Here is a 19,777-nt window from a genome sequence, read left to right as displayed (position 1 = left end):
CCATGCACCCACAGAAACACCCCCAGCCCGTTGCAGCTGTTCCCTTGGGGGGGGGGAAGATGGGCTCTGCCACTCTGCACTTGGGTTCTTGGGTGCCTGGCTGACCCCCCACTTTCCTTCGCTCCCCTCCCCACAGCCCCCCCCTGCCTGGACGGAAGCCCGTGCCTGAATGGAGGTCGTTGCACCCAGCTGCCCTCCCGGGAGGCTGCCTGCCTGTGAGTGCCTGGCTCTGAGCCATCAGTGGGTCCTGTGTTGGGGGGGAGGTTGCCTGTCTTCTCCCCTCGCCTCTGTGTCCACCGCAGATGTCTCTACCACTTTCTACATGTGTATGGTTTGGGCAACTTCTTGTTTCCCCATCGGAATCGAGCAGGATTAAGAAATGAGTAAGGTTTGGGGCGCCTGGGTGGCTTAGTCGGTTAAGCGTCCGACTTTCGATTAGGTCATGATCTCGCGGTTCGTGGGTTCGAGCCCCGCGTCGGGCTCTGTGCTGACCGCCAGCTCAGAGCCTGGAGCTTGCTTCAGATTCTGTGTCTCCCTTTCTCTCTGACCCTCCCCTGCTCGCGCTGTCTCTCTCTCTCTCCTAGAAATAAATAAAACATTAAAAAAAAAATGAGTAAGGTTGAGAGCAGGGGCTCTGCAGTCTGCCTGGCCTGGGTTCAAATCCCACACTGTGTTGCTCACTGCCTGGGACTCAAACTCTTTAAGCTTCCATGTCCTCGTCTGGAAAACAGGCGTGCACTAATGCCTGCTTCACAGAGTTCTTGGCTGCCTGAAGTCACATGTAAAGCCTCTGATGGAGGTAGTTATTATTCAATTAACAGATCTTGGCAGTAGTGGGTACCTCAGTTGGATCCTCCCATATATCAACATTTGGTGGGGGGGGTGGGGACACAGGAGCCATGTAATACAGCCCTGCACTGCCACTCTATTGTTGTGTGACCTTGGGGTAGTCACTTCTCTCTGAATCTCACTGCATCTGTGAAATATGGGTGCTCCTTCCTGGCTTGTGACCGTGAAGGGGTTCAAAAATTCAGTTGTTAGATGATACAAGGCAAGGCGGAGAGCTGGGAGGAGCAGAGCAGGGGCCGGGAAAGAACTGAGCAGACGGAGACAGAGCTCGGTTTGAATTCTGGGCTCTGGGAGGGGCGCCTGGGTGGCTCAGTCGGTTAAGCCTCTGAGTTTGGCTCAGGTCATGATCTCGCAGTTCATGAGTTCAAGCACCATGTCAGGCTTGGTGCTGACAGCTCAGAGCCTGGAGCCTGCTTTGGATTCTCTTGCTTTCTCTCTCAAAAATAAACGTTAAGAAATTGAATTCTGGGCTCTGGGATACCTTGAGCAAGTGCTTTGAGCTCTTTGAACCTCAGTTTTTGCATCTGGAAAATGGGTCAAGAATTCCTTTATGAGGTTGATTGTAAAGATTAAGAGACTCTTCATGTGATGAACTCAGCATAGTGCTCAGCGTATACAGTAAATGCTCCATGAATGCTAATAATGGTAGGGGCTCGGGAAATCGGTGTCATGAAGGGCAACATCTCAAGGGTATGGGGGAAATGCTTGATTCCTTTTATAATATCATCATTAGTAATAGCACATCACCTAGTAGCCATTGATTGGTTCAATAACGTATTCATGTATTCAACAACATGTGTGCCAGGCGCAAGCTGGGTGGTTTTGGGGGTGACTTTAGATCCAGGAGAGCCCCTTTGAAGTTACACGCGTACTTTGACTGGAGACCCACTTGGGCTCACCCAGGTAGGGGCTCAGCCTGGCTCAACGGGTTCCTCGGGTCGGGAGCCTGAGATGGTGGGGGTGGGGGAAAGTGCGACCTTATCTGGAGCCACTCACCTGGGAGGCGGAGCCGCGGAGCCGGGCGCCTGCGCAGTGGAGCTCCGCACCTGGAATACTGCCGACAGGTGAATGCTGCCGCGGCTGCCCCGCCCCTCAACAGGTGAATCACCGGCTCGCGCGGCCGCCCGGAGCGCGGACTGCCCGGAGTGGAGCGGGCTCTCCCCAGAGGTGGGCCGTGGGAACCACTCCCCATGGGCCCCCCAATCGCTTTCAAGGTTCTAAACACTCATATCTTTTCAGGGACTCCCCAATCTGTCACCCCACACACACATCCATGGATCCCCCAAGCCCCTTCCTCAAAGTAGCNCACAACCTCCTCTTCCCCCCCCTCCGCCGGTGTCTCTCCCGGGGTTTCCGGCCTCAAGCCCAACCGCCCGATCTCCTTCACACTCAAGGTTGCCTTGGTGGATTTGGGGAAGGGGGTGCAGGCTGAAGGACTCGGTCCCCGTGAGAGAGGCCAGAATTGGCGTCCACCTCCTCCTCCCGGTGGCCGGAAGGGTTGCTGTGCCTCCAGGAAAGGCCAGGAGGATGTATGAGAGTTACTCTCTCCACCGGAGAGCTACGCATCTGTGAACTGCGTTGTGGCTTAGGGTCTGGATGTTCGCCAGGCCAGTGTGTCCAACCGTGTGTTTCTGAGTCTGTGTGCGCGTGTGCGCGCGCGCCTGAGAGGTGGTCTTCTGGAGTCTGAGACCTTGTGTTTCTCCCGCCTGGAAGGCTCTTCTTCACAGTACCTTCCGCAGGCTGAAAATATCCTGCTAGTCTTCCGTCTTCACTCACCTCCCTTCTCCTGTGTCTTATCCTTGGCTGCCGTAACAAATTACAAAAAAAAAACCCCTGGGTGGTTTAAAACAGCAGAGATTGGTTCTCACAGTTCCGGAGGCCGGAAGTCTGAAATCGGCGTGTTGGCAGCCCTGGGTCCCCAGGGGGTTTTCAGGAGGGTCCTTCCTGGCCTCTTCCACCTTCTAGTGGTTTCAGGTGCTCCGTGGCGAGTGGGCGCAACACTCTCATGTCTGTTTCTGTCTTCATGTGACCTTTAACGCTTCCTCCCAAATCCCCCTCTGCCAACGGATTTAAGGCCCATTTTGAAAATCCAGGATGATCACATCTTGATGTCTGTCACTTAGTTACATCCGCAAAGATTCTTTTTTCCAAATAAGGTCAGAGACGCATGTTCTGGGACATGGGCATGCCTTTTCTGGGGCCGTCACTCAGAACCCGCTAAACTCTTGGTGGCCCTCACCACCCCATGCTGGCATGTGATATAATTCGTTATTTGTGTGTCTTCTCTTTGCCCAACTTGGCTGTGAGGATAAGGAGGGCGGGGATGACTTTTATCGTGTTTGCGACTGTATTCCTATTGCTAAGAACATAGTAGGTACTCAGTGAATATTTGTCGCGTGGATGGATGAGTGTGCCTGTTTGTTGGGCTGTCTGCTTGTGTGTGTGTGCGCGCGTTTAATGTTTATTTTTGAGAGAAAGAGAGAGCACGTGCGCACTCGTGTGAGCAAACGAGCAGGGTAGGGGCAGAGAGAGGAAGAGAGAGAGCATCCCAAGCAGGCTCTGAGCTGTCAGCACAGAGCCGGATGCAGGGCTCCATCTCAGGAACCGTGAAATCACGACCTGAGACGAAATCCAGAGTTGACTTAACCAACTGAGCAGCCCAGGCGCCGCTGCTAGTTTTCCGTCCTGTGTGTACCTTTGTGCCTGGGCTTCTCCTGCCCCCTACCATCCTAGTACTGCCCTGTACTACGCTATCTCTGCCCACAGGTGCCCTCCAGGATGGGTGGGCGAGCGGTGCCAGCTGGAGGACCCATGCCATTCGGGCCCCTGTGCTGGCCGCGGCGTCTGCCAGAGCTCGGTGGTGGCAGGCACTGCCCGCTTCTCCTGCCGCTGCCCGCGTGGCTTCCGAGGTAAGGGATGGTCTGGGGGAGGGGAGCCCGAGGCAACCAAGGATGTGCACGGCCCGAGCTCACCCTCTCCTGGGCCCTCTAGGTCCCGACTGCTCCCTGCCGGACCCCTGCCTCAGCAGCCCCTGTAGCCACGGTGCTCGCTGCTCTGTGGGACCCGATGGCCGGTACCTCTGCTCCTGCCCGCCCGGCTACCAGGGCCGCAGCTGCCGAAGCGACGTGGATGAGTGCCGCGTGGGAGGGCCATGCCGCCATGGTGGCACCTGCCTCAACACGCCCGGGTCCTTCCGCTGCCAGTGCCCCGCTGGCTACACGGGCCCACTGTGTGAGAACGCCGCAGTGCCCTGCGCCCCCTCGCCGTGCCGAAACGGGGGCACATGTAGACAGAGTGGCGATCTCACCTACGACTGCGCCTGCCTCCCTGGTGAGGGAGCTGTTCCCTGGGGAGGCAGCAGGAGTGGACAGGCAGCAGGCCAGCCCGGCGGTGACCATCTTTGCCTCCTCCTCCTCTGCTAGGGTTCAAGGGCCAGAACTGTGAAGTGAATGTGGACGACTGTCCAGGGCACCGATGTCTCAATGGCGGCACGTGTGTGGATGGCGTCAACACCTACAATTGCCAGTGCCCTCCTGAATGGACAGGTGAGCCCCAGGGCCGAGAGCAGCCAGGTGGTGGGCGTCGGGTGGGCATGCGTTGGGTGGCTGGACAGGTGCGTGTGTGTGCCACAGGCCAGTTCTGCACGGAGGATGTGGATGAATGCCAGCTGCAGCCCAACGCTTGCCACAACGGGGGCACCTGCTTCAACACACTGGGCGGCCACAGCTGTGTCTGCGTCAATGGCTGGACAGGCGAGAGCTGCAGTCAGAATATCGATGACTGTGCCACGGCCGTGTGCTTCCACGGGGCCACCTGCCATGACCGCGTGGCTTCGTTCTACTGTGCCTGTCCCATGGGCAAGACTGGTGAGTGGCTGTTTTCCTTGTAGGCAGCAGGGAGCCAATGATGGTTCCACGGTGGGGCAAAGGATGGATCCACTCTGACTTGAGCGATAGCATAATTAGGTTGGAGGCCAGCTATGGGGTGCAGGGTGAGGCGGGGAGAGGCCCGAGAAAAGGCTGGCCCACAGTCCAGGGCAGTAGCCGTGGGGATGGAGAGCTATCCTGTGACCGAGGAGAGGGGACTTTTGCAAGTGGCAAAGGTCAGGGAAGGTGTTTGGGAAGAGGACTTGGATATGGAGGGCGGGGGATGTCAGAGGGAGGATACTCCATGAGCCAAGGGTTGAGGGTATATAATCAGAAAAGGAGTCAACGGATTTTAAAACAATACGTGGATGTTTCCAACTCATTTGCAAATGGTTCAAGAGAAAAGATACATAAGGCTTACACTAGTTTAAGCTAGGTGGTGTGTGTATGAATTAACTCTTTGGTCCATTTGAAAGTTTTCATTATCGGGGCGCCTGGGTGGCTTAGTCGGTTGAGCGTCCGACTTTCGCTTAGGTCATGATCTCGCGGTTCGTGGGTTCGAGCCCCGCGTCGGGCTCTGTGCTGACTGCCAGCTCGGAGCCTGGAGCCTGTTTCAGTCTGTGACTCCCTCTCTCTCTGACCCTCCCCTGCTCACGCTGTCTCTCTCTCTCTCCTAGAAATAAATAAAACATTAAAAAAAAAAATTTGAAAGTTTTCATTATCAATGATTGGGAAAATAGTTACTAAATACACTGCAGGTTAATAGAAACAAAACACAAAACAATAAGGGAGGGATGTGGGATCTTTGGGCAGAGCTGGAGGGTCCGCCCTTGAACTCTGCCTATTCCTTGCCAGGGCTTCTGTGTCATCTGGATGATGCCTGTGTCAGCAATCCCTGTCACGAGGATGCTATCTGTGACACGAACCCAGTGAATGGACGGGCCATCNGATGCCTCCCCTTGCAGGCGCCAACCCGTGTGAGCACCTGGGCCGGTGTGTGAACACACAGGGCTCCTTCCTGTGCCAGTGTGGCCGTGGGTACACCGGCCCGCGCTGCGAGACTGATGTCAACGAGTGCCTATCGGGGCCCTGCCGCAACCAGGCCACATGCCTTGACCGCATAGGCCAGTTCACCTGCATCTGCATGGCAGGTGCGTGGTGGGTGTGGTGGGGGCGGAGCCTGAGGCTGGGGGTGAGTGAGGGAACCCTGCAGACAGTAAAAGGAGCACCCCCGCCACACACACAGTGAAAGTGGGGCTGGAACGGGACCCGGAGAGACTGAAGCCTGGAATGAGGTGGAGGCTGGGCCAGAGCAGAATCTTTGTGCAAGACTAGGGGCCTGATCAAATGGAGTCCTCAGAACCTCAGATGGGCAGGGAGTGGAGTCTGTGGCTTCGGATCCGCTGGAGGGTGGGGATGATACAAGAGCGGAACCAGGGGCTACTGTGAGTTAAAGTGGAGCCTGCGGACTTGCACTTTTGCTGGGGTGGGTCCAAGGCTGTGGTTGGCCCTGGGGCTGGTAGACTGAGGACTGCAAAGGGAAGAGGGTGGTCTGAAGGCAAGTCTCATCATCCTTGGATCAGTTGGAGCCACAGCTGGCTGAGGGTCCATCATAAGGCCAAAAGCTGAATCTAGGGTTGGGCTGGGGGTCAAGGCCAAGCAAGGCTCAGGGAACTATCTATGAGTAGGAAAGGGAATACCCTCCCACTTGCTTTCCCTTTAGGCCCAAGGCCAACCCCCACTGCCCTAACCCCCCTCCTTCACTCGCTAGGCTTTACAGGCACTTATTGCGAGGTGGACATGGATGAGTGTCAAAGCAGCCCATGTGTCAATGGCGGGGTCTGCAAGGACAGAGTCAACGGCTTCAGCTGCACCTGCCCTTCAGGTGAGGACACTGGGCCAGGGAGCCTGAAAAAGGCAGGTCCCTGCAGAGGCAAAGGCTGTAGGGTGGGAGCCGTTAAGACCATGCTAGGTGACCAATTATTGTAACAGAAACCAGATGCTATGAAAAACATTGAAATTAATTTATTTTTTTATTTTTTTAAATTAAAAAATGTGTTTAATGTTTATTTTTGAGAGAGAGAGTGTGAGTAAGGGAGGGGGAGAGAGAGGAGACAGAATCTAAAGCAGGCTCCAGGCTCTCAGCTGTCAGCACAGAGCCCAGTGCGGGGCTGGAACTCACGAATCGTGAGATCATGACCTGAGCCGAAGTCGGATGCTTAACCGACAGAGCCACCCAGGCGCCCCTGAAATTAATTTACAACTAAGTAAATGGTCATCCCACCCAAACAAGGCAGGGCTGGCAAGGGGTGACTTCTCTGATCCTGTCCGGGCCTCTGCCCGTCCCTCTCCCTACCCTAAGGCTTCAGCGGGGCCATGTGTCAGCTGGATGTGGATGAGTGCGCGAGCACACCCTGCCGGAACGGAGCCAAATGTGTGGATCAGCCCGACGGTTACGAATGCCGCTGCGCAGAGGGTGAGAAGGCCGTTGACAGGCCAGCAAGCGTCTGGGGGCGGGGCAAGGGAGAGAGAAGGCAAATAACAGCCTAGGGGGCAGTTTGGGGGCGGGGCTACAGCAAGACAGGACCTGAGTAGAACCAATGACAGCCAGGGGGCGGAGCCAATGATGGCCCTTAACCGTGGTAAGGCTAGGTAGGGGTGGGGCCAATGGGTCTGGCAGCTACTGAGTGCAAAAGTTGGAGGGGGCGTGTCCAAAGTCCTCTATCCCCAGGCACTTCCCATATGTCTCCATTTCTACTCTAGAGCATAGAGTGAGGTGGAACAGGGCTGATAGTGTAAGGACTGAAAGCCGGTTTCGGCCTGGGGTGGGGTTTATCTGTGCAAGTGTCTTGGCCAGGGGCAAATCCTGGAGCCTGGAGCTGGGTGGAGTCGGGGGCGGAACCTGAATTAAGCCCACCTCCTGCTAATTAGATGGGCAGGGCCCGAGGTAGGGGTGGGCTGGGATTGGGCCGAGACCACGGCCGTGAGCAGGACTTGGCAAGTGGGTGGAGCCTGATCCCTTGGTCCCCCAGGCTTTGAAGGCACTCTGTGTGAGCGCAACGTGGATGACTGCTCCCCGGACCCGTGCCACCACGGGCGCTGCGTAGATGGCATTGCCAGCTTCTCGTGCGCCTGTGCCCCGGGATACACAGGCACGCGCTGTGAGAGCCAGGTGGACGAGTGCCGCAGCCAGCCCTGCCGCCACGGAGGCAAATGTCTAGACTTGGTGGACAAGTATCTCTGCCGCTGCCCTCCTGGCACCACAGGTGGGGCTGGGGCTGAAACCGTACATCTGGAGGGGACAGAGGGTTTGGGAATGGTGCCCCTGGTGGGGCTCAATGGCGGCTACCCCTGTCATGTTCCCCTTCCCCAGGAGTGAACTGCGAGGTGAACATTGATGATTGTGCCAGCAACCCCTGCACCTTTGGAGTCTGCCGGGATGGCATCAACCGCTATGACTGTGTCTGCCAGCCTGGCTTCACAGGTGGGCAAGTGGGATGGGGCATTTTTTTCATATATATATATAAAATGTTTTAGTTATTTTTGAGAGAGAGGCAGAGTGCAAGTGGGGGAGGGACACAGAGAGAGGGAGACACAGAATCCGAAGCAGGCTCTAGGCTCTGAGCTGTCAGCACAGAACTCGACGCAGGGCTTGAACCCACAAATCTTGAGATCATGACCTGAGTTGAAGTCGGACACTTAACCGACTGAGCCACCCAGGAAGGGAGGTTTTTTGGGGCAAAGGTGAAATCACCCCATTCTTTGCTGAGTTTGCCCTTCTCTTTGCAGATGCTTGTCCAATGAGACTGTCTATGCTTAGTCCTGAGATTATGCTCTCTTACTGGTCTGAGGTTGTCCACATATCAGCTCAAAGTCGTCCTGGAACTCAGATGAGGGTGTCCAGACTCAGGGATGGGGGTGTTTCTTCATGGGACCAAAGTAATCCTTGATGAAAATGAAGGTGACTTCATTTAGTTTGGGGACGAGTATGATCTGGGGCAAGGTAGCTCTAGGTTGAGGCGGTGGCTGTCCTAATTTGTCCAAGAGCGAAATAAGATAATAGATGGTCAAGGATGTGGCCGTGCTAAATGGGACAAGGTTGTCTTTGCCCGTTGGCACCATCGTCCTCGTCCTGGGATGAAGTTGCCTTCGCACTCCCCAGGGCCCCTTTGCAACGTGGAGATCAACGAGTGTGCGTCCAGCCCGTGCGGTGACGGAGGCTCCTGTGTGGATGGGGAAAATGGCTTCCGCTGCCTCTGCCCCCCTGGCTCCCTGCCCCCGCTCTGCCTTCCCCCGAGCCATCCCTGTGCCCAAGAGCCCTGCAGTCACGGCCTCTGCCACAACGCACCTGGAGGGTGAGGCCTCTCCCCCGCCCCATCCCCTGAGGCCCCCCTGCCCACATGCACTCCCTGACTGCCTTTCCTCCCAGGTTCCACTGCGTGTGTGAGCCTGGCTGGAGCGGCCCCCGATGCAGCCAGAGCCTTGCTCGAGATGCCTGTGAATCCCAGCCCTGCCGGTCTGGCGGCACTTGTACCAGCGATGGAATGGGCTTCCGCTGCACCTGTCCCCCTGGTGTCCAGGGTGTGTGTCCCCCACATTCCCACCCCAGGCTCTTCCTCCCCACTTCTCCCTTCTCGTTTCCTTCCTGCTCCACTCTCCCTCCTTTACATTTGCCTTCTTTTCCTTTTCCTCTTCCCCCCACCCCCAGGACCTTTGGAGGTGGGTATCAAGGTGGGGACCCTGGGGGAAGATGGGGACAAGGAGTCTCTCAAGAGTATCTCACTCTGCCTGGCGCCCCCCCACAGGCCGTCAGTGTGAGCTGCCATCCCCCTGTACCCCAAACCCCTGTGAGCATGGGGGCCACTGCGAGTCTGCCCCTGGCCAGCTGCCTGTGTGCTCCTGCCTCCCTGGATGGCAAGGTACACCACGTGCTTCCTCCTGCCCCTCCCCTTCCCCTCCTCTGCACCCTGCTGCATACCGGGTGGTGCTGGGGACCCAGAGGGAAACTTACAGAAGAAAAACAGAAGACAAAAAAGTCTGGGTTTTGAGGGGCTTCTTTTTAGGAAGGGACCGAGCTGGACGCAGACGCTCGCAGCCCGTGTGGTCAGGTTTGGGGGAAAGGAAGGGATTTGGGGATGGGGAAGCTAGGACTCAGGTGGAGGGTTTGGGGACACCTTCCTGGAAGGGCAGACCTCAGAATGGATTCATTCGCTACCCACTGAAATAAAGGGAAGGCAGTTTGGGAATAGCACGTGTAAAACACCCAGGGGCAAATGAGAACATGGCTTATTCCTCTATTCACTCATCTCAGCCTTCAGGTTCTGAAGCAGCCCCTACCTGGTCCCCTCTAACCTTAGATATCACCTTTCTCCCCATCCCCAGGCCCACGATGCCAGCAGGATGTGGATGAATGTGCTGGCCCCTCGCCCTGTGGCCCCCACGGGACTTGCACCAACCTGGCGGGGAGTTTCAGCTGCACCTGCCATGGGGGGTACAGCGGCCCCTCCTGTGATCAGGACATCGATGACTGTGACCCCAGTGAGTTCCGGGGAGTTCCCAGGGCGGGTGCTGCTCTGGAGAACGTGTTCATGAAGTCCACACTGGGTGCCTAGCACTGTCCTTCCATTTTCTCGTCACTGTGCTCTTTCCCCATTTTATGGAAACTGAGGCCCCAGAGAGGTCAAGCGATTTGCCCAAGGTCACACAGCAAGCAGAGGGTTGCGCTGCGATTGGAGCACAGGTCTGTCTGAAGCCTGTAGACTGCCTCTGGCAGCGAACAAGTTAACATTATGCGTAAAGGGGAACATAACAGGCCCCCCATGGGTCCCCCGGGAACATTTTCTGATAGGCCAACAATGCAAGCCACATGTACACTTAAAATTTGTCTAGCAGCCACATTGAAAAAGCAAAAAAAAAAAAAGATATTAAATTTAATAATATATTTTAATTGAACTAATATATAAAATGTGATTTCGACATGTAATCGATAAAGGTTATTGAGATATTTTACATTTTTTACACCAAGTCTTCAAAATCAGAAATCCAGTGTGTATTTTACTCTTATTTTATTTTATTTTTTTAATGTTTTATTTATTTCTGAGAGAGGGGGAGAGACAGCATGAGCAGGGGAGGGTCAGAGAGAGAGGGAGACACAGAATCTGAAGCAGGCTCTAGGCTCTGAGCTGTCAGCCCAGAGCCCGATGCAGGGCTCGAACCCACGAACTGCGAGATCATGACCTGAGCCGAAGTCGGATGCCCAACCGACTGAGCCACCCAGGCGCCCCGTATTTTACTCTTATGGCACATCCCAATTTGGACTAGGCACCTGTCAAGGGCTTAATAGCCACATGTGGCCAATGGTCACTATCCTGGCCAGCACAGGTCTGGACGAGGAATTAAGTAGATATAACTAACCAGCAGCATGTGCTTGGCAGCTCGGCAGCTCGAAGGGACCTTTTGGCTCCCCCATCCCGCTCCTCCTTGCACAGAGGTGAGGTTTCCACAGTAGGGAGGAGATGAAGCCACAGAGGGGACAGAATTTGATCCCTCTGACCGGAGGAGCCCCTCTCAGTTAAGCCTGGTTGCCTCCCGATTGCCCTCTGTGAAAGGCACGGCTGGGGCAGGTGTATGACCTGATGGGGGTCAGGTGTATGACCAGGCCTCCTCCCTTCGGACCCTAGACCCCTGCCTGAATGGTGGCTCCTGCCAGGATGGCGTGGGCTCCTTTTCATGCTCCTGCCTCCCTGGCTTTGCCGGTCCCCGCTGTGCCCGCGACGTGGACGAGTGTCTGAGCAGCCCCTGTGGCCCGGGCACCTGCACCGACCACGTGGCCTCCTTTACCTGCACCTGCCCACCTGGATATGGTGGCTTCCGCTGTGAGCAGGACCTACCCGACTGCAGCCCCAGGTGTGTGGCGCCTCTGCTGGGAGCTCAGGGGTACTGGCATCGGACGGGGTGGGGAACGGGCGAAGGAAGGGGACAAGATGGGGGTTCTCGGCTTGGCACCCACGTCACAACTCTGATTCGATGGAGCAGTGTCCGGGAAGGGTCCCTGCGTCTGTTTGGAGGTCACCTTAGGGGACGCTGGTCCCTGAGGGGGCCAGGCGGGGGCGGGGTGGGGCTTCCTGTGGCTCCCACCTTGGTTCTCAAGTACTTGGTAAGCTGGGGCTAAGGGACAGGAGGCGGAGGGGGGAGAACCTCTGCAGCAGCTGCAGCCTCTGCTGGGGGTGGGCATAAGGGGGGTCAGAGAGTGCGCCCCGACCCAGGAGGGGCCAGGAAGGCGGGGCCTGCCTGGGGGTGGAGCCTGACCGGCCTGGCCTGCACTTCCGTTCCCTTCAGCTCCTGCTTCCACGGCGGGACCTGCGTGGACGGCGTGAATTCGTTCAGCTGCCAGTGCCGCCCCGGCTACACGGGCGCACACTGCCAACACGAGGCCGACCCCTGCCTCTCTCGGCCCTGCCTGCATGGGGGCGTCTGCACTGCCGCCCACCCCGGCTTCCGCTGCACCTGCCCCGAGGGCTTCACTGGCGCTCAGTGCCAGGTGGGTGTGGTCATCGGGGGCCCCGGGGAGGCATTTGGAGGGTCCGGGACCCTGGGGAAGCTGGGGTGCGGCTTCTGGGAGGTCGTCGCTGAGACGCTGAGAGCTTCCCCTCCAGACACTGGTAGACTGGTGCAGCCGCGCGCCCTGTCAGAACGGGGGTCACTGTGCCCGGACCGGGACCTCCTTCTACTGCCTTTGCCCTCCGGGGTGGAGCGGCCGCATCTGTGACATCCGGAGCGTGCCCTGCAGGGAGGCTGCAGCCCAGATCGGTGAGGGGGAGCACAGAGGCGGGGTGCGGGGCTCGCGAGGGTGTGTGTGCACAGGCTTCTTGCTAATGTGAGCCGAATACGGGTATGACAGAGCATGTGGGCGGCATGGGGTGTGTGGCTGAGTGTTTGTGGATGTGTGACCGTGTGACAGCTGGCCAGGGCCAGGATGGTGTACGCCTCTGTCGCCCTCAGGTGGCTGGGATGACGTCTGAGATGCTGTGTGTGACTGCACTATGTGGGCAGGAGAGGTGTGGGTGTGTGTTTGGGTGTTCGTGACCGAGATGGTGCCAGTGTGGGGAGATGTGTGACAACAAGACGCAATGTGTGTGAGACCCTGGTGACCGAGGCCAGCAGGGGTGTTTGGTGATGGCGTGAGTGATGCTGGCAGGGAGGGGCAAGTGCGTGCCTGACACTGCTCTCCTCTGTGCAGGGGTGCGGCTGGAAGAGCTGTGTCAGACTGGTGGGCAGTGTGTGGACAAGGACAATTCCCACTATTGCGTGTGTCCGGAAGGCCGCACCGGAAGCCACTGTGAGCAGGAGGTGGACCCCTGCTCTGCCCAGCGCTGCCAGCACGGGGGCACCTGCCGTGGCTACATGGGTGGTTATGTGTGCGAGGTAAGGGGCGCCCCGAGTCGAGGAATGTGGGTGTCATTCTGGGTGTGCGCGCGCACACTTCTGTGTGTCTGTGACCTGGTGTGGGCGTGGCTCTCTCTGGACATGTCTGGGTTTTTGCTCTTCTGTCTCTGGGTGTCATCATGTGGTGTATTTCTCGGTTGATCTAAGGGACGTTCTGTCCAGTGGGGCTGTCTTTGTCTTTCATTGTTTCCTGGATGTACCTCGTACCGCTCTGGGTGCCCTGTCTTTTTGGGTGTGAATGCGTGTGCTGGTGTGTCTGTTCTATGTGTTTTGGGTGTATCCGGGTATCTGGGTGTAGCTCCTGTGTGTCTGTCCTGTGCATTTGTATGCGTGGGTCCCTCTGCATTGGGTGTGTCTGTAACTCTCCGTATCTGGGTGGCCTCTGGGTCTGAGTGGGCTCCCTTGTACTGCGTGTGTGTTCTGCACACTGGTTGTGCCTCTGTGCTTTGGACGACTGTATGTCTTTTTGTACTGCCATCTCCGTGTCTTCGTGGGGAGGACCTGTGTCCCCCCCGGGCTTAGTGATCCCCGTCTCACATCACTGCAGTGTCCAGCTGGCTACACTGGGGACAACTGTGAGGAGGATGTGGATGAGTGTGCCTCCCAGCCCTGCCAGAACGGGGGCTTCTGCATTGACCTCGTGGCCCGCTATCTCTGCTCCTGCCCCCCGGGAACGCTGGGTACGCCAGGGCCAGGGGTGGGGGACAGGAAGGGAGCTTGGGTCTCCATCCCTTCCTGACTGCTCCCTCATCTTCCCCTCCCCAAGGCGTGCTCTGTGAGATTAATGAGGATGATTGTGGCCCAGGCCCGCCCCTGGACCAGGGCCCCCGCTGCCTGCACAATGGTACCTGCGTGGACCTCGTGGGTGGCTTCCGCTGCACCTGCCCCCCCGGGTACACCGGCCTGCGCTGTGAGGCAGACATCAATGAGTGTCACCCGGGTGCCTGCCACGAGGCACACACTCGGGATTGTCTGCAGGACCCAGGTGGGGGCTTCCGCTGCCTCTGTCGTACTGGCTTCACAGGTAAGCGTGGGGGAGGCGGCTGCCCTGGGATCCTGCCCCGGTTCCTACACTGCGGCTGATCCACTTGCTCCCGCTTGTCCAGGTCCCCGCTGTCAGACCGTCCTGTCTCCCTGCGAGTCCCAGCCATGCCAGCACGGAGGCCAGTGCCGTCCCAGCCCAGGACCTGGGGGCATGCTGACATTTACCTGCCGCTGCATTCCAGTAGGTCCTCTCAGGGCCCTGGGAGAAGAGTGCGAGCTTGGCCACGATGGAGGATGTGGCTTTAGGGGAGAAGAAGCGGAAGGGAAGGGGGTTTCTGAGAAATACTGAAAATACCTGGACACTGTGTGTGTGTGTGTTTGGGGCCCACTGGCACCCACTGGGGTTTGAAGACAAGGCCTCCTGGGGAAGGCGGGGCTTATCTGCAAGGTGGGGCCTCCAATGGGGGGGGAGAGGTGTGGAGGGACCTGGGGAGATTGGAGCCTCAACCTTCTCAAGCCCTCACCCCTATTCTCCCCTCTCTCTCTTCTCCACCCTTCCAAATCCCTCCCTCCCCTCTCCCCCTACCCCACCCCATCTGCAGCCATTCTGGGGCCCGCGTTGCGAGCGGGTGGCGCGCTCCTGCCGGGAGCTGCAGTGCCCGGCAGGCGTCCCGTGCCAGCAGACGGTCCGTGGGCCGCGCTGCGCCTGCCCCCCGGGACNGCCAGGGCCAGCTGCCTGGCCTCCCCCTGCCTCCACGGCGGCTCCTGCGGCCCAGCGCCCCTTGCACCTTTCTTCCGTTGCGCGTGCGCGCCAGGCTGGGATGGACCGCGCTGCGAGGTGCCCGCGGCGGCGCCCGAGGCCCCTGAGGAGCCGCTGTGCCCGAGCGCCGCCTGCGAGGCCAAGAGCGGGGACAAGCGCTGCGACCGCGAGTGCAACAGCCCGGGCTGCGGCTGGGACGGCGGCGACTGCTCGCTGAGCGTGGGCGACCCCTGGCGGCAGTGCGCGGCGCTGCAGTGCTGGCGCCTCTTCAACAACAGCCGCTGCGACCCCGCCTGCAGCTCGCCCGCCTGCCTCTATGACAACTTCGATTGCCGCGCGGGCGGCCGGGACCGCGCCTGCAAGTGAGCCCCTCCGTCTGCTGTCTGCCATCCATTCCATCGTTCGCCCTCAGTCCGTGTCTTCTCTGTCCATGAGCCACACCTGCCCATCCACGGTCCCGCTTCTCTATCTGCCCATTCATTTCCCTAACGTCAGTCCCTCTTTAGACTGCGGGACCGTTCATACATTTGCCTCCTCCGTTTCTTGGTGTATTCTGTCTGCCCAGCCAAGTGCTGTTTGTCTGTCTGTGCATCTCATCTGCCCATCCATGTGCCACTGCCCTCCATCCACACATACCATCACCTGTTTGTCCATCCGTCGGTCCATCCATGTGCCCTGCCTGCCTGTCTTTCTGCCGGTGCATTCCATCTGTCTCTCCCTGCGTCCTTATCGTCCATCTTGGACTTTGTTCTGTCCATCCATGAATTCCTTTCATTCCTCCATACACCCAAATGTCTGTCTATGCCTCTTCCGGTCCATCCTTGAACCTCACCTGTCCATCCATCTATCTATTCTTTTTTTTTTTTTTTTTAATTTTTAACATTTTATTTATTTCTGAGAGAGAGACAGTATGNGTGAGCAGGGAAGGGGCAGAGAGGGGGGGGAGCACAGAATCTGAAACAGGCTCCAGGCTCTGAGCTGTCGGCACAGAGCCCGACACGAGGCTCGAACCCACGAACCGTGAGATCATGACCTGAGCCGAAGTCGGACGCTTAACCGACTGAGTCACCCAGGTGCCCCCCCATCTGTCTGTTCTTATGCCAGTCTACGTGTCCGTTCATCTCTGTGCCTCTTCATCCACATTCATCCATGTGTCTCTTCTGTCTGTCCTTCTGTCCATCCACTCCCCATTTTTGCCTCTCTCTATGCCTGTTCCTCTGTCCACGCCCCTACCTCTCTATCCCAGCCCATCCTCTGCCCCTGTCTGTCAATTCATGAGCCCTGTCTTTCTGTCTCATTCCATCTGTCCATCCTGTGCTCTGCCTCTTTTTTTTTTAAGTTTGAGAGAAACCTTATGAGTGGGGGAGGGGCGCAGAGAGAGAGAGAAGGAGAGAGAGGGAATCCCAATAAGGCTCTGCACTGTCAGTGCAGAGCCCAATGTGAGGCTTGAACGCAGGAACCGCAAGATCATGACCTGAGCTGCAATCAAGAGTCAGACCCCCTAACCGACTGAGTCCCCCCCACAACCCGGTGGCCCCAACTCTGCTTCTTGTGTCCCTGTGTCTGCCTGGAACCCTTTTCTCACTTTTATGTCCCTGTCCTCATTGTCCCCCACTCGCCTCCTCGCTCACCCTGGCTGGCCTCTGCCATTTCTCAGATACCCCCGGCTTGGTCCCACCTTAGGGTCTTTGCACTGACTGGCTGTTCTCTCTTTCTGGAATATTCTTCCCCGAGGAAGCCACCTGGCTCCTCCCTGGCCACCCCTACACTTCCCCTGCTTCATTTTTCTCCTTAGCATTTAGTTCCAAAGAGCGCCGTGTGTGTTCGTGTGTGTTTACATTTAGCTTTTACTGGTGTGTAGTTGAAAGGCTGAGTATTCTGCCCCTTCATCTTTTTTTTTAAATGTTTTATTTATTCTTGAGACAGAGAGAGACAGAGCATGAGAGGGGGAGGGGCAGAGAGTGAGACACAGAATCTGAAGCAGGCTCCAGGCTCTGAGCTGTCAGCACAGAGCCTGACGAGGGGCTCGAACCCATGAACTGTGAGATCATGACCTGAGCTGAAGTCGGAGGGTCAACCGACTGAGCCACCCAGGCGCCCCCCCTTCATCTTTATTTAATGTCTGTCTCTGCCCCTTGGAATGCCTGCTCTCCAGGGCTCAGGATTTGTGTCCCAGCCGTATCCTGGCTGCCTACAGCAATGTCCAGCACACATCAGGCGTCTGTCCGCCGTTACCTATTTATTAACAATTAGTGACGGGGCGCCTGGGTGGCTTAGTCGGTTAAGCGTCCGACTTTCGCTTAGGTCATGATCTCGCGGTTCGTGGGTTCGAGCCCCGCGTCGGGCTCTGTGCTGACTGCCAGCTCAGAGCCTGGAGCCTGTTCAGTCTGTGACTCCCTCTCTCTCTGACCCTCCCCTGCTCACGCTGTCTCTCTGTCTCTCTCTCCTAGAAATAAACAAAACATTAAAAAAAAAAAAACAATTAGTGAAGGAACGCCCGGGTTTGCGGAGAGCCTGACACACGCCGGATACATTCTGGTCCCCCGTGTCTCCCGGCCTCCTCTCGCTGTCCGTCCCCCCTTGGGTCTCCGGAGCCCCGGGCACCCTATGGGGGTGTGTATGTGGGTTGGACGCCCCCTGACTCCCCGCCCCTCCCCCCAGCCCCGTGTACGAGAAGTACTGCGCGGACCACTTCGCGGACGGCCGCTGCGACCAGGGCTGCAACACGGAGGAGTGCGGCTGGGACGGGCTGGACTGCGCGGCCGAGGTGCCCGCGCTGCTGGCCCGCGGGGTGCTGGTGCTCACCGTGCTGCTGCCGCCCGAGGAGCTGCTGCGCTCCAGCGCCGACTTCCTGCAGCGGCTGAGCGGCATCCTGCGCACGTCGCTGCGCTTCCGCCTGGACGAGCACGGTCAGGCCATGGTCTTCCCGTACCACCGGCCCGGCCCCGGCCCCGAAGCCCGGAACCGGCGGGAGCTGGCCCCGGAGGTGATCGGGTGAGTGGCTCCGCGCTTGAGCAACCCCCGCCGCCGGGGGCGCCGACATCTGGGGGCGAAGGAGCGCGGCCGGTCGGGGCTCGTGGTTTCACTTCCCTGAACGTGTTCGAGAGTCTTCTTGGTAGAGCATCGAGCACGCCTCCGCTTCAGCCCGTTGACATTTGGGGCTGGATCATTCTTTTCTTTCTTCCGGTTTTTCCCCCCCACGTTTATTCATTTTGGAGAGACGGAGCAAGAGTGGGGGCTGGGGAGAGAGAGAGAGAGAGAGAGAGAGAGAGAGAGAATCTGAAGCAGGCTTCAGGCTCTGGGCTCCGAGCTGTCGGCACAGAGCCTGAGGCAGGGCTTGAACCCACCAACCATGAGATCTTGATCTGAGCTGAAGTCGGATGCTTAGACTGAGCCACCCACGTGCTCCCTGGGCTGGATCATTCTTTGCTGGGGGAGGAGGGGAGGTGATCTTCTGCACTGTAGGATGCTTAGCAACAGCATGCTTGGCCTCCACCCACTACATGCAGGTAGCATCCCTTCCCCCCACAAGATGTGACAACCCCAAACACCTCCGGGTACCCACAGAGGCCCTTGGGGAGCAGAGTGGTTAGGGGCAAACATACTTTTAGTTTTTTAGAAATGGAAAACAGAGAACTTTTCTGATGGTGGCCTGGTAGGGTGGTCAGAAGGGAAATACGGCCCGTGAGCTGGGAGGGCCCCCTGACAGAGGAGGGCTGGGTTCTAGAAATGGAGGGCAGAGGCTCTGACTGGGTAGGGCTGGGATGGGGGACATGGAATAAAGACATGATATGCTAGTCCTTGGGTGCATTGATGGACTCACTGGACGTGTCTCATTAAGAAAAAGGACACAGGGTGATAAATAGGGGTCATTTTTAGGCTTGCAGAATCTGAGGAGTCTGGGGGTATCATGGACGCCCCCCCAGGAGACAGCCAGAGGCTGAAGACATGGACAAGAAAGACGAAACGATCTTGAAGCCATGGGAGGGACTCAAACAAGTGGGGATGGAAGAATGATCTGGCGACAGTGAGACCTAAGGAGTGGTTGAGGGAAGTCAGCTCAGAAGGGAGAAGGAGTTGGGGCACTTAAGCTTCTGACTTTGGCTTAGGTCACGATCTCACGGCTCGTGAGCTTGAGCCCCGAGTCCCTGTGCTGACAGCTCAGAGCCTGGAGCCTCCTTCAGATTCTGTGTCTCCCTGTCTCTGCTCCTCCCCTGCTTGCACTCTTTCTCTCTCTCTCTAGAAAAAAAAAAAAGATATTAAAGAAAATACATGGAAATGTAAAAAACAAACAAAACAAAAACAAAGGAGCAGGGGCAGCCAGGGAGACAGGAGGAGAACCAGGCCATGTAGCACTAAGGATCTCACGGCAAGATGGAGTTGGGAGGGGTGGGTTCCCGGAAGCAGAGCCTGAGGCAGGGATGCAGGTACACGTGCCCTACGGAAGGGGGCGCTCTCAGGAGAGAGGGAAAGAGAAGCAGGATGCGGCAGGGAGCAAAGGAGGCTGAAGTAGCCTCAGTCTGGCCTCAGGGAGCTCTGGAGCGACTAGCACCTCAGAGCCCATCCCACCTTGTGACAGGAGGGCCCCCTCGTACACCCCAAATCAGCCAGTCACTGGCTGAGGCCCGCGCCAAGGGACCTCCCAGGTGAAGAGGTCCCCACTTCAGCTGTTAGGAGGCCCCACTCACAGTAGTTGGGAGACGGGCTCACCGGCCCGATAAAGGAGACCTGGGCGAGCGCCCACGGCATCCACTAGAGATGTTGACGTGAAAACGGTGCCTAGTGCCCCCTGGATTCATGGCTGGGGGGGACACTGCTGGCCTTGGGGGGCGGGGTGAGGTGGGATGCCAGACTGGGGACCCAGCATGGTGAG

General features: G+C 57.8%; 1 protein-coding gene across 1 annotated transcript in view; it reads left to right on the top strand.

Annotated features, from left to right (window-relative positions):
* Positions 1 to 19,777, top strand: part of NOTCH3 (notch receptor 3) — a 43,999-nt gene that overhangs the window by 10,597 nt on the left and 13,625 nt on the right. Inside the window, 25 exon segments of the mRNA XM_077771629.1 lie at positions 137 to 215; positions 3,616 to 3,758; positions 3,841 to 4,179; positions 4,272 to 4,394; positions 4,482 to 4,715; positions 5,571 to 5,672; positions 5,675 to 5,866; positions 6,487 to 6,600; positions 7,078 to 7,191; positions 7,748 to 7,981; positions 8,089 to 8,199; positions 8,878 to 9,070; positions 9,145 to 9,296; positions 9,521 to 9,634; positions 10,098 to 10,253; positions 11,396 to 11,621; positions 12,054 to 12,255; positions 12,371 to 12,524; positions 12,955 to 13,139; positions 13,708 to 13,840; positions 13,927 to 14,184; positions 14,267 to 14,385; positions 14,747 to 14,861; positions 14,864 to 15,266; positions 17,566 to 17,898. Coding sequence (XP_077627755.1) covers positions 137 to 215; positions 3,616 to 3,758; positions 3,841 to 4,179; positions 4,272 to 4,394; positions 4,482 to 4,715; positions 5,571 to 5,672; positions 5,675 to 5,866; positions 6,487 to 6,600; positions 7,078 to 7,191; positions 7,748 to 7,981; positions 8,089 to 8,199; positions 8,878 to 9,070; positions 9,145 to 9,296; positions 9,521 to 9,634; positions 10,098 to 10,253; positions 11,396 to 11,621; positions 12,054 to 12,255; positions 12,371 to 12,524; positions 12,955 to 13,139; positions 13,708 to 13,840; positions 13,927 to 14,184; positions 14,267 to 14,385; positions 14,747 to 14,861; positions 14,864 to 15,266; positions 17,566 to 17,898 — 4,528 coding nt within the window.

Source organism: Crocuta crocuta, unplaced genomic scaffold (genome assembly GCF_008692635.1).
Source record: "Crocuta crocuta isolate KB4526 unplaced genomic scaffold, BGI_CrCroc_1.0 scaffold755, whole genome shotgun sequence".
Lineage (NCBI taxonomy): Eukaryota > Metazoa > Chordata > Mammalia > Carnivora > Hyaenidae > Crocuta > Crocuta crocuta.
This window is presented reverse-complemented; position numbering and strand designations above follow the sequence as displayed.